The 17,257-nt window shown below is 40.0% G+C and overlaps 1 protein-coding gene across 1 annotated transcript in view; it reads left to right on the forward strand.

The window, feature by feature from the left end:
* Nucleotides 1-17,257, forward strand: part of DOCK2 (dedicator of cytokinesis 2) — a 315,348-nt gene that overhangs the window by 86,376 nt on the left and 211,715 nt on the right. Inside the window, exons 24-25 of the mRNA XM_044453756.1 lie at nucleotides 3,147-3,217; nucleotides 3,701-3,807. Of these exons, the coding sequence (XP_044309691.1) occupies nucleotides 3,147-3,217; nucleotides 3,701-3,807 (178 nt within the window). The remainder of the gene's footprint in view (nucleotides 1-3,146; nucleotides 3,218-3,700; nucleotides 3,808-17,257) is intronic.

A 17,257-nucleotide genomic window follows, 5' to 3' on the forward strand; every position in this document is an offset into this window, starting at 1 on the left:
CATGAGCTTCTCTATTGGGACAGAGCTGTCATGCAATCAGGACTGGAATAAAAACTGAGTGGAGCTGTATTTCTTCTGTGCTGTGTTTTTGCTTCCTGGTGTCATTTGTGCTCTCTTGACCGTAGAAGAGCGTGAAAACTTGCTTGTTAGCAAAGCTGAATGAGCCTGGCATAATTGTCATCCCCAAACTGACTTCCGCAAATTTGTTGTGATAGAATGGACTGAAATACTAATGCTGTGTGGAAGGACTATATACGTCACCTGCTCACATCATTCATACGCAACATGTGTCCAGAGGATTATTATATGCTTCTTCCAGGCAGGAACCCAAGTGTATGCATTGACTGTAAGCACTCTCAGTTGCTGACTTCATGTTGATTGTGTGGGGATGCACGTTTGCACAATGCAGGCCACCTTTTGCTTGCTCAGTGCCAGGGCAGCAGAGAGTGACTTTATTGCTTTATTTAATCAGTATACAACTGGGGTGGGGAACCTGAGGCCTGGGACCCAAATCCAATCCACATGAGATCCCCTTCTGGCCCTCTCAGTTTCTCCAGAAGAACATGCCCCTTTTCCTCCCCACAGCCACTGATTCCTTGTAGGTTTCCTAACTTTGCTCACTTCTTCGGCCATTCTAAAAGGTGGACATGCCTTTCTGGAGGTGTAGTGACTGGCAGGGTGAGCTATAAGCCACAAGCCCTTTCTGTTTTATGCTCTGGGGCTCCCTTTCCCTCTGGTTCACCCCAGTTGCCTTTATCCCCACCCACCACTGGGTCACAGCCTGGTCTCCCCTTCCAAGAGCTTTTTCCAGAATTGAATGAGGTGCCTCCAGGTGGTACACAGCCTTTCAGCAATGAGCTCAGGATGCCATTTATATGACTGTACCCATTATACCCTCACAAGCCTACTGTGGGGCTGATTAGACTGAAAGATAGTGACTCCCCTAAGGCAATTCAGTGGGCTTTGTAGCTGTGGGACTTTGAACCCAGCTATTGGATGCACTGTACAGCTTTCTGATGGATATGTGAAAAGCAAACCCACTGGCAGTTTGCAGAAGGCAATAGGGACACTTCTGAATATTTATTGTATTTATTGTATTTACTGTCTGGATTGGTGCTATATTTTTCAGCCAGGAAATGAGAAGGAAACGGGATACTGGCATTCTGTGTTCTTTTGGTTGTCACATAGTTGCATGTATGATAATGTTTACATCAGTAAAAATGCTTTTGACTGTCACCCACATCACTGAAGGCAACTAAATGCAATATGGAAGTTTCATTCTCAGGTTATCCAAACATTTTTCTGGATTATTTAAACTCTAAGTTTTCCTCAGGAAATGGTATTTTTTTCCTCTTCTGCAGTTTTTCCAGGTTGAACTCCTTTCCATCCCCAAAACTATGACTTTCCCTACTGGAAGAAAACATAGTATTATATATGAGCAGGGAAAGTAAGGATGAGACCTCTCTTCTTTCCAGTGCTCCAGTCTTGATTGGAACCAGATTTTCTGGACCTGCTTTGCTCTTAATAAGCGTGTGGTTTTGTCCTTGACACATGAATTTCCAGTCCAGTGTTCCATCTAGCTTGGCCCTCATTGTGCAGGAACTTGACATCGCAAGTTGAATCCCAAAGGACTGTAGTGCACATGTGTACTAAAAATGTTTAAGAAGGAAGCCAGGGCATCTCTGTAACAGGCAATGAAGGGGCAATGTTTTATCAGGAACATTTGCAATAAAATGGAGGCACTTCCTGGAAAATCCAAACAATTGGTGCATATAAAGATGTGTTCTTCTGTGGCAGGTGGCCTGGCAGTAAAACTTTATGAGGATATGAAAGATTAGTTGGTCATATTTGTCCACCAAGAACTACTATAGGTGTATTTCAGTAGAGGTGTGGGCTACTAAACTTTTCATTACACCTAAAGAACTGATAAACTTTTGCAAGGTTGTTCGTGAGGCATTCTCATTAATAGATTTCATTTTGGATGGGGTGGGTGCTAATGATTTCCTCCTTGCTAGCCTGAATCAAAGGTCATTTTGCATCTCTGATCTGTTTAGAGAGGTTAAAAGTGCAGAATCATTTTCTTTTCCCCCCCTTTCTGCATAATATCTTTTGCAATATGCTCCCCCCTCTCTCTCCTGGATTCTTCACTGTAAAGAATCTTGAAGGATGCTACCAACTCAAATAGTTCTCAATTTTCCTTTCCTTGATTAATCTTTCAACTTGTGTTAGTCTGCACTTTTATCTCAGGGTCTCCTTGGGAGAAATCAGAGCACAGTTTGAATTATATGGGTGATTGTAATTTCAATTGGTGTTATTAAGGTAGGCATGAGAAATTTCCAGTCTGAAAATATGGCCAGCAGGAGTTCTCCAACTGGGTTGCCAACTTCTTTTGCAAGCCCTGTCCACTCTCTCAGGTGGCAAAAGCGGTTTTCTCTGACCATCAGTTGATTGGAGATAAGCACTTTTCTCTGCTGGGCAATGCTAAGGGCTCCTTTTCTGAAAAATTATCAGCTTTTATCTCTGATAATTTGCTGTTGGCGATAAGAGCTTTTTCTTGCTTTGACTCCTGCCAACTGTTGAGGCTTTTCCTGTCAGGCTTACTTCCAAAACTGATTAAAAATACTTCTGGGTGGTTCAGTCTTATTTCTTCTAAGGCATGTAGTGCTTAACTATGAGTACACTAAAATGGTAAGAATCCTAATTTGGTCCCACCTACTCTGCTATTTTGCCTTTGGTCCTGTCCACAGATGGAATCCCCCCCCCCCCCAACACACGCACACACTTCGGGGCCACATTGGCATTTGGCCCTTGCTCTGAAAAAGTTTTCCCACACTTGTAAGTATTTTTTCTTAGTTTCCTTCAGGAATCTAATATGTAAAATGGACATGGGATCAGTGCAAGTCACCTGCCCTTTGCAGACCACTGTCAATTTTATTCTGATAGATTTCCCTGTGTTTTAATAATCTAGCATATTACAGCTGGTGAATAAAGCCCTTTCTGAATGTTGTGGAACATAGTTCTGAATAAAAACAAATGGGAATACGCTATAAAGGGGTAAATAGCATCTTGAGCTTTAGTTTACACCTGTTTTGTACATTTCTGAAAAACACAAAAAGTGAGCAAGTACTTTATTTTTTCTCTTTCAGGTGTCTGCCTTGAAGTATATTCCATCTGTTCTTCAAGATGTAGAAACAGTGTTTGATGTCAGATTACTTAGGTGAGCTATATTCAGAATGCAATATCATCAAGGTGATTAGATGCTGGTGTCATTTGTACTGGTGCACATAGGGACAATGGTATTTGTGTGTCTATAGTGTATTGCAGATTTTAGGCACAAACTAAGAGCATGAGACATCTGCCTAGGAATCATGAGTTTCTTACTACCAGAAAGAAAATAGTTAAATTTTCAGTTAAATAGTAAGAACAAAATACTGATACCAGAGGGGTGTGTGTGTGTGTGTGTGTGTGTGTGTGGTGGGGGGGTGGGGTTCCATTCAATTATCCTGTTCAATCAAGGAAATAATTCCTTACTTATATCAACTGTTTCATGTCATCTATTCTTAGAAATCTGTTGAAAGTTAGACAGCAAACATTTGCAAATCAAACTGTTTATAACATTATCCTGTTTTAGTAGCTCCTTTAAAAATACCATATCACCTTAATCAGAGCTGTTTCATGTCATTATTCTATTTATTTGCAGCCAGCTCCTGTATGAATTTTACACTTGCATTCCACCAGTAAAGCTACAGAAGCAAAAAGTGCAGTCCATGAAGGAAATAGTACAGAGCAACCTCTTTAAAAAACAAGGTTAGTTAATACAAACCAACTTGGCAGTTTTCAGTTTGTAATGAGTTACTTGACTATTTAAGGCAGGGATATACAAATTAATATGTAGAAAACTTCAGCCTGATCTTTAATATGAGCAATCTGATAATCATCATTCAGAAGACTCTTGGGTTGGTTAATTAAAAATTATTTTAAATAAAATAATTTTGGGTCCAGGTGAACAAGAAGCAGCTTTGCTGGAAGTGCAAGACCCAAATCCAGCTAAAATATGTATGAACAAGTGGAGGTGATAACATAGCACAGTTATGTAGGATTTCCAATCTGCTAGCTACTTAATCATCTTTAGCACTGTTGTTACAAGAAAGCCTTGGAGGTAGATTACTGTTGTTCTCATTTGACAGATGAGGAGGCAGAGAAACATTGGCCAAATCTTATCAGAGTGTTATGCAATGTATTTGCTCAGGTTGAAGTCTAGAAATGTAAACATGAGGTCCTACCTTGCTGTATAGTTGAAAGAGGCATATAAGAGCCAGTGTGGTATAGTGGTTAGAGCATTGGACTGGAAGTCACGTGATCAGGGTTTGAGATCCCACTCAGCCACAAACCTCACTGGCTGACTTTGGGCCAGGCATGGACTCCTACTTCACAGGGCTGTTGTGAAGATAAAATGGAGAAGAAGAGGACTGTATAAGTCACCTTGGATTTTGTGCAAGTGAGGAAAAGGTGAGATATAAATGTAATAAACAAACAAACAAATAAGGTGGTCAATGTGTTCAGTTACAAATACATGGCTATCACCCTCTGTCAGAATGCACCTTCATGGTTCATGACTAAGGTTAGCTGTAAACTGGCAAATGCATTGCTTGCACTGTATTCATACCTTCTGTTCAGGAAGAACTATGCACGCTAGTGAACACAACTTTAAATATTTCCTTTTAACATACCCTGTACTATCTTTTTTTTTTTGAAAAGTCAAAATGCTTTGTCAATGTTATCTTCATCATCAGCAGCAGCAGCGTGGGCCTCACCTATGTAGAACAGGTCATTATTATTAATCCTGGGTTGTAGATGAGAATGGGCAAGACTGAGTATCTGAAGTAAGGTGCTGAAGGCCACGAAGCGAATGGGAGTGTATGGCTGTGGTAGGAATTATAGGGGGAATGTGCATTTTATTCTCTTAGCCATGACACTGATATTGTTCAGTGTTTGTCAGCAGTACCAGGGGGAGGCATCACATTTCCGTGTGTTTTGAAGCAGTGCTCCCATTATATGGAAAATTAAGAATTCTTCCAGTCCCTTTCTACATTTTTGCAGCTCTGCTGTGTCCTTGGCAACTGTTCAAGACATCACATGTCTGATGGGCAAAGTGGGACCTGATAATGCTGGGCCCACTTTTCAATATTTAGGGTGAGGAGCTCATACCTTCAGGGGCTGCAGAGTAATACATTCGTGGGCAAATATAGACGTGAACCAGCAGAGAGCTGCAAGAAGTCTTTTAACTGGATTAAAAGCTATGGGGGTGGCCTTTCTTTTAAACAACGAATGCTACTCTCTGGGCTGTTCTCAGGGAGGAAAACCACCAAGCTGCTGCCTATTGCAATCCCACTACTACTTCAAGTAGCCAAGATCTCTTTTACCAAATTAAAGAGAAGATTGACATTAGCCCTTGGCTACCTCATATCTGTCTGCAGCATCTTGCGGCAATGAGTTTTGTAAATTAACTGTGTGCCTTTGTTTCATCTCTCCTGTGTGTACTGTCAAGCAATTGCATTGGGTGATATCCAATTCTGGTAGAATGAACAAAGGATAAAAACTTTACAGCCATATTTTCTCTGTATAATATGTAACTGTATTATCATAATGATTATTAATGTATTTAATTATTGAGTTGTCATATAGCTGAAACTGTAAGAGTGAAATGTTTAGTAAAAAAGAAGCAACTTTTTTCTGAACTAAAAGGTCCTTTATTATTCAGCTTTTCCTTTAAAAGGTCTTGATCATTTTTATTGCTCCTTTTTCATTTCCCCCCTTGCACAATGATATCCTTTTTGGAATCGGCAACATGAACTGTGCCCAGTTGTGACTTCACCATAGGAATTATGATAAGGGTTTTTTATTTGCATTTTCCTTCCTTAGAAACAGTTTTTTCTTAACAGTTTTTGTGTTGTGCTTTTTGTTTTAATAGCTGATGCAACCTGAGTTGATATTTCCATTGAGCTATATCTGTTGCAACAACATGATCTCTTTCCTGGCATTTCAGACCCCCAGGGGTATACATGTGAAGTTAAGATTTTTTTGCCCTAGTGTGTATCACATTCTATTAATATTAAACCACAATTTCTGTTTTCATGTCCATTCACCAGATTTAGAGGGATCCTTTGAAACTTAGTCTCCTTAGTTTTCATCATCTAGAAATTGGGCACTTCACTGATCCATCCTCAGTCTAGTTGTTTTCTGAGCAAGTAGCGCAGGTCTCACTATAGACTCTTGAGAAGTTCATGGCTTAATTTCCTCAGTTTTCATTCATTCCTGCCTTCTGCTTCCTCTTAGCTATCCAGCTACAAATTCATATCTCACATAACTCTCCTTTATCCCCAAGTTTATTTGAGAACTGTTGGCCAGGAATTTTGGCAGAAGTTTGTGGAAGTCCATTTATATAATGCTAACCAGATTATCCCAATCCATATACTTGTTTGCATTCTCAAAGGACTGCAAAAGGTATGTGTGGTAGGATTGTATTTAAAGAAGGCATGCTGATCTTTCCTCACCTAGTTCATTCTTCTACATGCTCAATAATTCTATGTTTTGCATCAAATTATTTAGAACAGGTATTAATGTAACTGCCTTGGCTCTCATCTGGATTCCTTTAAAAATGGATTTTAGAGGAGAAAAACAATCTCTATGGATTTCTCCCTACATCATTCTTAGTTGCTTAGAAGAAAATGTGAGATTTAGAATAGGTCCATGAAGAAATGAAGTCCATTGTCAATAAAATAAAGAAATTGTATTCGGAGTGTTTCTAACTATGTGAGAAGTTATTTGTAAAACAGTCAGGTCCTTTTCTTCACTGTTGGTATGAAAGGCAATCCATTTTTAATTGTGCCTGGAGGCTTGCACAATGGGCTCAAGAGCTTTTACAAACTTTAATGAGAGTAAATAAATGAACAAATTCTGCTCACACTGGAATATTCTGTTTCTGTATTCAGACAGTCTTGGTGGTTTTTGTTTTTCATTTTTGTTTTAATATGGATAATGATTTCTTATGCTTTGGAATGCCTGTATCAACAATTGTGATTATTTACATAAATCTTTTGTAACTGGGTATCTCCATTAAAGGATAGAAGTTGAAACCCCTCGTTCTACAAGGAATCGTTCTATATTTCAATGGACACTCTGTTCCAAATGACTCCTTGTGTAACTCCTTGTCAAATGAAGCATAATATGACAAACCATGGGGCCTCTTCATATGCCTAATACTTAATCGAGTTCATTTCTCCATCTTAAAATTGTTGCAGCTGAGCTGCTAAAAGATTACTAATTATTGCCAATTTTAGCAAGAGAAAGCAACATTCTTAATTCACATAATCATGAAGCCACTGATTCCATAGGAGCGCACCGATGCTATTGAAGCTCATTTACAGTGGTTGCATATGTGGAACACATTGAACCACAGCGGTTTATAAGCCCCTTTGCTTTGGCAGGTTGTCTGAACCCAGCACAGTCCCTTCATGGTGAACCACCACTACTAGCCATGGCTTGTAGAATGGTTTAAGAAACCCACTGTGGCTTACTGTGTTGTCTGTACTCAGTTTTTGTGGGAGGAGAGGAGGACCATCTCAAGTGATGATGGAGCTTTCTGCTATCATGGTTGGTGGTGCTCCATTGTCAGTATGGACAAAAAGAGAGCACTCTGGGACCATGTCTGGTGTGGCCGACCAGGGTTAAACCCTCCAACTCTACAAAGGATAAGAGGCTGCAAGGCTTATGCCACAGGTACAGCAGGCTTTTGTTCTATCTTTCAGAGGCAGGCTGCCACCACCACAGATAGGTCCCCTTTCCAGACCTTCCTTTAATCTCCTTAAAACCAAGCCAGTGTGCTCATAAAGTAGCCTAGATGTGAGAAATTTCAAACTTTAGAATAAGCAAAAGAATAAAAATCAACTCCTGTTTCCAGCTGAAAACTGAGTTATTCAAGAACAAGTGGAGAGGAGTTCAGAAATGGTTGGATACTTTTAAAACAAAACATCAGATTAGCCAACTCAAACTTACTCAACTCATCAAAAACTGAGACACCTAGGACTCTGGTAGGCTTGCCCTGCCACTTTGCAGCTGCTCAAAGGAAAAAGATTTCCCAAAGAAGCATATTTCTATGAAGGCTGAGCAACTCCCAGACCAATCAGTATTGAGGATGTTCTGATCGTATGTCCTACAGATGATTCCTGTATGTTCCTACTTAGAATAAGGCTGGGTCATAAGCCTCAGGACTGGAATAATATGCATGGTTGGGGCTTATGGAGTACTGGTATGTTCTTTGTTCAAAAACATTTCTCGAAGGCAGGGAAAAAATTAGGTACATGACAGCAAGGATTAGGGGAAATCCTTCTTTTTATGAATATGTCCCTGAATTCCCATGGGGAACAACCCGGAAGTCACCGTACTGAATTTCTGTCCCAGTGGAAGCAATAGGAAGGAAATAGAAAAGAAAGAAAGGTAGAGAAAGTTAATGGGGGTGCTGGTTAAAATGCCTCTTATTATTTCTTTCTCTTCCGTCCAGCATAAGTAGCAATTTAGCAGTGGATTCTCTTCCCGTGCATATGATTTGCATGTTCATAAAGTGTGATTAAGGAAGGAAATAATGTTTGATGAAATAAGTACTCAGGGATATATGTGATTCAGTCAGATATATCCAGTTGCCTGGTCAGTCTACAAGACTGGAAGCTTTAGTTGGATGCTGACTGCAGTACTCCTTAAAAATCAAATACGGCTTTAATTTAAGGGGTTTCTTTCTTTCTGTTTCTTTCATTTTTTAAGAAGCTAAAGCTATGCCTGGGGAGAAAAAAAAACCTAAGAACACAATTATAATGTATTTCCCTCCTACCAATTCTAAAATCTAGCAGAAATATAGTCATGAGCCAGTGCACTCAATCTTTACAATGCCTTTAATAATATGAATATTTGTACACTACTTTTTCAACAGTAAACTTGGCTTGAGACAACATATTAACAGATTAAGGAACATATAACTAAAGTTCTGTTGAAATAATACTGTAGTCCTATCAAAAACCACAATATCAATAATGCAAGTAGATACATTCGATCCCTCAGTTAATGCAGTTCAATAAAACACATCATTATGAAAAAAACAATTAATAAGAAACAGTTGCTGAGCAGCCACCCCATTGCCAGCTGATATAATTATATAAAATATAATGCCAGGAGTCAGAAATGACTTTGTGGCTCTTAACAACAGCATAACACCTTTCAGAAGTGGCTTCCTTGCCTGGTGCAGGTAGGTAATGCTCCATTTGATACTGGTTTTCCTCTGAGTCTCCCAAATATAGAAGGTGGGCTTCTGCCTGAGACAGTCAGTTCCTATCCAGAATACTTTGCTGTGTCATGTGAACCCAGAGCAATACCCACAATCCACCCCCAGTAACCCATAGCTTATTCTAGGGGCTATTGTAGCCACAATGGTTGTCATGTTGTCCATATCTGTGTGCTGGTTGTGTCTTGGGTGCCTTGAGATTGGCTAGTGAGCTTCTTGGCAAGAGTGACAGAACTGTTTTGCTCTTGCCAAGAAAGGCACTTGGAGTGGCTGGTTCTGGTTTGATGCATTCCCCACCGAAAAATGACCCATTTTGGCTCACTGGAACTTTTTTGCACTTTACCTATGCACTCTTCCCCCGAAATTATGTTCCCTATTGGGTTCATGAATCCTATTTCAGCAGCAATTTATAGCACCTGCAGAATGTCCAGGATGCATCCGGGAAGAGCTGTCAAAAGCTGTCAAATCATCATCATCATCATCATCATCATCATCATCTTATCCAGAGAGCACAGCACATGCAGGGGGATTTGAAACCTCAGCTGGGGCAATGTCCTGGGACATGCCAACTGTGGATTTGCCTCGGGAAGGCTTCAAATTGATCCTTCCCTTTCCTTTCACAGAACAGCTGTCAAAAGGCAAACTGTCAAGAGGATATGACATTTCCTTGTAAAAATGGGGTGATGGAATTTTCACTTCCTTTGCAACTTGTATTCCATTCAGTCTCCAGGATTGTGCAAATCTTGACTTCTACCCAGGACTGTAAATATTCAGCAAAACACAAAAGTGCACCCCAGTTTCTTGGGAAAATTGATCCCTTTGAAAGGGCTGTTGACGGGGCAATGGGTGTTTTTGTCAGGGACATATGACTGGGGGGATGAGGGAGGATGTTTAATCCTTCTCCCTATTTCTTCTCGATCTAAATTCTCCAGAGGCTTAGATAAGTCTAAATATCACTTGCAGTGACAAACTATACTTTGCCTTCTTTCCAGTCTGGAATTTTAGACTTGACATGGAAGACTTTTTAAAATCTATCCTATCCAATGAATGGGTGGGTGCAGGGAGCTGATCAGTGGGACTGAAAACTATGAGAGTACAACAACTGAAGAAACACAATATAACTCTTTCCTCTGCTTTGGGAGTGCCATTTGCATTTCCTTTGGATGCAAACAGCACTTCAGAAAAGAGATTATCTTCAGGAACACAGTAGGGGGTTAAAAGGGTTAAATTATCTTTGCTTGCTGTAATACTGATAATTATCTCCCCTGTCCCTGAATGATGGTATTTGTATTTTAAGCTGCATATTAAATATAAAATGCTTATAATGGCAGGTGCAGTTTAACTCTGTAACAGTGAGGCAGACTGCCCTCACCAAATGCTCCGAAAGTCCCCACCTTCCACTTTGTTGGGGGTGGGGGAAGAGCTTGGAGGAGGACCTCAGCTGATGATCTTAAGCATTTTCCATTTAATACTTAAAAAACCTCAGCTTTACTTTGGAGGGAAATTTGCATGTACATAGCAGTGAATGATGATGAAATTCGGATTTTTCTAAGTGGACCTGTAATTTCTCATAATTTGTCAGAAAGAGAGAAAGGCATGCAATAATCTTCAGCTTTCCACAGTGTTCCTTTAAAAAAAATGTACACGTGACTGAGAATGTTAATGTATTTTTAACATTTGTTGCATATAACAAGAGCTCTAATTGTTTGCTGTACTCAGGGTTCTCATATTGAAGTGGCAAATCTTGTGATTTGAAAGCAGCATGGAGCACTGGGAGCTTTTGATACACTCTACTATACCTATGATAGTATTTGAAGGAGGAAAGCTGAAACAAATAGGCAGCTGATGCTGGATACTTGACCCAAACAACTGTTTTAGTTTCCGTAATTAAGGCAGGGATGGATGGATACATCTGTCAATTTTGGGTTTGCTCCAGTACTGTTGAGGTATCAGGCCTAACAGAATGCATTAAAATGCACAAAAGGATCAAGCTGCACATGCCAACCCTATCACAATGCCACAAGCCTTTCCATGTTGAGTGGAGTCTTGCTCTGGTTTTCTTGAGTGCTAGAAGTTTCCACATTGGTTAAGAATTCTGCTTTATTGGGATTCCCAACTGTGCAAAAGGGTCCTTGTTGAAGGAAGCATTAGAACCCTCTTACTGAGGTTCTTCCCCAAATGGGTGTCATGTCTGTTTTCAGGTCCCACTTAAAGGAAAAGCAGCTGGTGAGAGAACATGCTAGGGGAGAAAGGAAACGTGAGGGAAAGGGTTCACCAAATTCTTCCTACCTACTTCTTAGAACCGTGTTATGATTTGAAATGGGGAAGAAAATTTGCTCAAGTTTCACTGTAATGTGAACAACTAATTACCGTATGTGCTTTTCTACCACTGTGTGAATGGAAACTCAGAAGCCATACTTCTCTGATTTTTGAAGTGGAGTTCTTCAAAGATATGTTAGGAAATTGATTACAGAAATATGCACAAAAATGCAAGCAAATTTTCATGTAAACTTAAAAAACCCTCCAAGTTTGGAATTAGCTGAATTTAAAATTGGAAGAATGAGAAATAGAGAAACTGAACTTGACAGATGCATCCATCTCTTGCTGAAATCATATTTTCATTTAATACTAAAGCTGGAGACCATTCCAGTTCATTCAATAGAAATATGATACAAGCCAAGAGGAGTAACAAGAGTTGAATAATTTTGGTTGTATAACATCTAGCCTGGGGCTCCTGTGTGTTTAATCAAAGTACAGAATTTTCCAAAGAGATTTTACGATATTACACACCTAAGGGCAAGGATTCTTGCTTGCCTTAAAGATCTTAATTGCAAATAAGAGTTCATGTCTTTTGTGAAAGTTAATAATTATGTTAAAATGTGTTACATACTGGTATTTTCCATAACTAAAGTTTACAGAAGTGACAGCAAATTTGACCATCAGTGTATACAGTCACACATATAAACAAACCTCAGGCAGTGAGCATTTCTGTACTGTGGAGAGCAGGCAGTCTATCCAAAAGCATAATCTGTTTTAAAATCTGCCAGTTGAATTACAGTAAGCACTGCCATGTACAGGAGATCCTTTGTGAAAGTGGTATGCCACAGAAGAGTCACTCTCCATATGAAAAATCTATTTTATAGAATTATGCCCCAGTGTATCCTTTTTTAATAAAAGAAAATCACATGCTGGAGATCTCCACTAGCGATCCAGGGTGGCTGGCAAGGATGTCTCTGAGCCCCACCATGTAGCCCAACAACATTCATGGGAAAAGAAGATGGCAGCTGCTGGAAACCCTCCATTTGCTTTGAAGTGATCCCAACTGCTGAGAAAAATAGGTTAATTAAAATTGGGGATGTTTGGTCACATTGCTTACCCCCGCTTTAAATTATTCCCTGCAGTTGCTGTCCCCATGGTACAAGTTTGAAATATAGCTCTCCATGTGAAGAGGGGGATTTCTCTACTAGCTCACAACTTTCTGGGGGATCCCTTTGTGATACAGAAAAATAGTTCAGTCTGCATTGGAATGCACCAAACCAGTTGCACGGAGGCAACTATCACATGAAATAATAACATGTGTTTTCCAATAGCAGCAGTTTAAAAATAATGGTTACTCCCTAGGACTTGAAGTAGGAAGATTTCAGCCCAGATTCCCACTCAGTCATGAATTTTTTAGGTGGCCTTGGTTAAGTCATTTTCTTCCAGCCTCACAAAGTTGTTGCAAGGACAAAATAGGATATCATGAACTCTTCTGAGGAAGAACAGTATATAAATGGGATGGTCTACAGGAGAATGCAGAGATTCAAGGAGCTCCTGGACATCTCCCTAAACATTTCTTTTTGATCCCAGAAGAATTTTTCCTTCATTTTCCTATTTAAAAGTTAATTCCTGTAGCCCATTGCACATGGTTTTTTGAAGATTGCCTCAGTTTCGGAAGCAGCATGCTACATGGGATCAGCGGCTGTTTCTTGAAAAATGATGAAGTAGTTGAACTGTTCTTTGCATCCAGGTTGTACTTTTCTCTGCTGCTGTTTAGCCACCATTTGAGAGAGAAGCAGCAGTGAAAACATTAAAGACTACTTTATGCAGGGGAGGTTGGCAGGTGTCAGTGGGGCTCCTTATCCACCGCAGCTGCCATTCAGAGCATTAGAGAAGCTGTCCATGATGCTGAATGGCATCCCCAAAAGAGGTTCACCACCAGGGAGCACCATGGATAGCTCTTACAATGTTCAAAATGAAATCTTCACTGGACAGAGAGGTCTACGGATGTGGTGGTCCTCAGCCTCCCTGACTTCATGATTTGTTTTTCTGGATGCACTTAAACATCTTCTTTGGATTGCAGCTGTTGTCCTCTTCATGGCTTTTATGGAAGCATGCTTCATATCATAAATCTTAAATGCAAAAAGTGGAATGATAAGAGGTGATTCTCAAGGAGATACAATATGTACCATAGGATGCAAATGTTGCTATGAGTATTATACAAGCCACGTCTATTCAGAATAGTTTGCCACCAGTATATATCAAATCAGTTTCAGTACCACAAGCTTTTTTGGTGGGTGGGAGTAGAGGTGGAATCAAAATTCAATTAAGTCTGCTTTTATTAAAGGCATCTGAAGTGGAATGAATATAAATAGCTATATAAAAACACCTATTCCCAAAATAAAATGCCTTCGTAGTTAAATGAAAGGCCAGAAAAAATGATTACATCATTTTAATAGCAAAAAATAACATTGTGCACTGAATATTAGTTGATTCATTAGCATGATTAAATGAAAAATTATAAGAATTGGTTTGAAATACTTCATAAATAACAGGCATCTCTTCTTGCATAGCTAGTATCTTTCCCCTACTTTTAGGCAGTCACTGTATGGTCTAATTTTCTCATATGCAGAACAGTCAAACTCATTATTATATATTATAAACAATGACAAAAACAAATTACTGTTTTCTAATATATATGTGCCTCTGCATTCTGCTCTGCTTTTCCTTCTCTAGAAAACTTTTAAAGTGTATGAAGCAAATCCTGAAACTCCTTATATCTAGAATGTGGCGAAAAATGCAGATCCTGTTCTTGCTATTGTTTTCCATTCTGAGTCAGCCGAAATGCCATCTCTCTTCTCCCCTCCCCTCCCCTCTTAAGTAAATTGAACCTGAGTCAAATTTCTAGGAAGTATTAAAGCTCTTTAGGGTATTCTATTTCAAGGCACATAATACAGCCAAAAGATAACCTAATTTAAATTCTTAACTAGTAGCTCTGATTTTTCTATGTTTATGCTAGAGTAGGGTTAGGGGCCCGATTTGGTTCGGAACCCTAGCATGGGGGTGGGTATAGAGTAAAGATGGGGGGGAGACACAGCTACTTAGACCTCAGAGAGCCAAAGCCCCCTACAGGCATGCGTGGTTTTCATTCAACTGTGGGTGCATCTTAAAGCAGTCTTCTCAGTCATTCTGCTGCTTAGCTGCTTTCTCATAATTTTGGAGTGCATTAATATATATCTACAAATTCAGCCCTTCTCTGCACTCAGCCTTTTCGGTTTCACAATGGCACAAACATTTGACGCGTTGGCTGCCTAATTGCACCCAATTCATCTTCTCTTATCTCACTTTAAGGAAGAGTTATAAGCATTAAAATTAACAACTGAGAACCTGGAGAATTGCTGAGGAACTCCTAAATGTTGGGTCATGGAAGAAATGCCCTTAGCTTCTGGCATGTCCTTCTCCAGAGATGTTCAGATCAGGCATTGCAAATATTATATCCATGTATTTTGTGGCCTTGCAATGTAACCAGGTAATAAATTCAACTAAATAAATAAAATAATGCAAACACATTTCCATATGTATTTCAATTCACCCAACAAGGGGAAGCTATACGGAAGGGATGTCAAGATAAACTGTATTTAAAATTTAGATTTGAAGAAAAAGCAAGGCTTCAGGTTGTGTAGTAAATTGTGCTTGCCAAGTATACCTCAATTATTAATGCCAGCGGCTGCAGTTTATGGAGAACAGAAAAGAAACATTTAGAAGCTGAAGAGCAACCGCAGCTTATTCTCGATAAGTGCTAGCATTATTCCAACTTTCTCTGCTCTTCTACATGTACTGTAATTTCTTCAAATAGCAAGATATCCCACCCCCAAATTCTGCCACAACCCCTTTCTGATGTAGTCCTATGCGCCACCTTACACTATTCCAGTGAGTCATCTGCACCTTCAAAACAGATTTTTGAAGAACTGCAATGGAGCAGAGAGGGGAGAAACAACCCCACTCAGGAGTGGGGTGCACATTATACTTCTCTGGATCCCACCCTCTTGTACCTTGTTCCTTCATCACTTGTTATGATTCTGTTCCACTCCCAACCTTTGGACCTTTCTGCTTTTCCTCGGTCTGGTTTTATACTGCATGCCAGGTCTTTCCATCACTTGTGTTCTTTTTATCATGCCTTATTCCTCCCACCTGTGGGCATGTCAATTCCTCACAAGAAAGGATGGAAGGTAGAATTTGAACAATTTGTGTGATACAAATTTTGGACAGCAAGCAGGAGGCTTGAAGAAATATGCTGATAGGAAAATCTGAACTTAATGTAAATAATGCTAAGCATGATAAAACTGTAAGAATCTTCAGAATATTCCAACACACATTGAAGTGCTATGTATTTTGTTGTAAGTCACATATAACTGGGGCATTTCTCACTTGCATAGAAGTTGCAACATGATAAAAAAAAATGGAAACCATGATTTGTTATTAAGCAGGTTTGAAAGGAAAGACACAGAAGAGACATGTAAATGCTTCTGAAGAAATATGTGGCCACTAAGAAAGGGAAAAAACGTTTTCCCCCCAATGCACATTGGACAGAACAAATGTGTTCCTCAGATACCTGAGAATGTTCTCTCTTTTGTTTTGTGATACTTGTCCTCCTCTTTTGTAGTTTCTTTGTCTCTTTTTCTTGCTTGCTCAAACACCATTATTTTGTCATCAAGCCTTTCCACACCAACCTGTACTTGCTGTCTAACCTATTGCTTTCCCACCACAAAGGAAGCTTTTCAGAAGAAATGCATTGTCCTTCCTGATATCACAAGTGACATTTAATGGGATTCATAAAATGACATTTAGGTCAGAGGGGGGTGACCGATGCCCATCCCTCCCTGAGGTTAGGCCAATGCATTATCCTGTTTTGGAACAGCTGAAACTCTGGCTTAGGTGCCAAGTGGCTCTTTTTCATTTCTCTCCTTCTTTCCTAAAATGAGTGGTAGCTTGCTCATTGTGCACACTATATGACAAATGGGCTTTGCTGCTATTCAAGAGATTATCAACGAAGCACCTTGAATGTAAATAAGGAGAAAGCATAACTCAGTTATTATGCCTGCTATGAGCGGCGGGTGAGGCTATGGAGGTGCAAAATTGCTGCCGCAGTGCAGCAATGGATTGGAGGAAGGCTAAAAACTGAAGCTCAATCTATACAAGATGGTGATGGGTGGTTGTCCTGACTAGATTGAGGGTGCCCATCCTTTTCTGGACCCCCCTGACTGAGCAGGTTCACAACTTGGGGGTTTACATGAGGCTGTCTTTATCACTTGAAGCTTAGGCCTCCTCAGCAGTATCAGTTGGTGGTCCAGCTATGCCCCTGTCTCAGCTGGGATGACTCAGTAGTCTATGCTCTGGCAATCTCCAGGTTAGATTACTGCAGTGCTTGGAATGTGGGACTGCCTAAGGGACAATCCAGAAGCTGCAGCTTGTGTAAAACTTTACATGGTCCAAGAACCCCCACAACTGATGGAGAGCTCATCAGATATCAACCTATTCATGAACTACAGTTGTCACCTGAACTTCTCCTCCAAGGGACTCCTCTGAGGGTAGCACCAAGAGAGAAGGCCTCTTGGGTAGTAGCCTCCTGATAATGGAACAACCTCTCCACTGAGGCTTGCTTGGTAT

This window comes from Varanus komodoensis, unplaced genomic scaffold (genome assembly GCF_004798865.1).
Source record: "Varanus komodoensis strain SLA01 unplaced genomic scaffold, ASM479886v1 scaffold7_1, whole genome shotgun sequence".
Classification (NCBI taxonomy): Eukaryota; Metazoa; Chordata; class Lepidosauria; order Squamata; family Varanidae; genus Varanus; species Varanus komodoensis.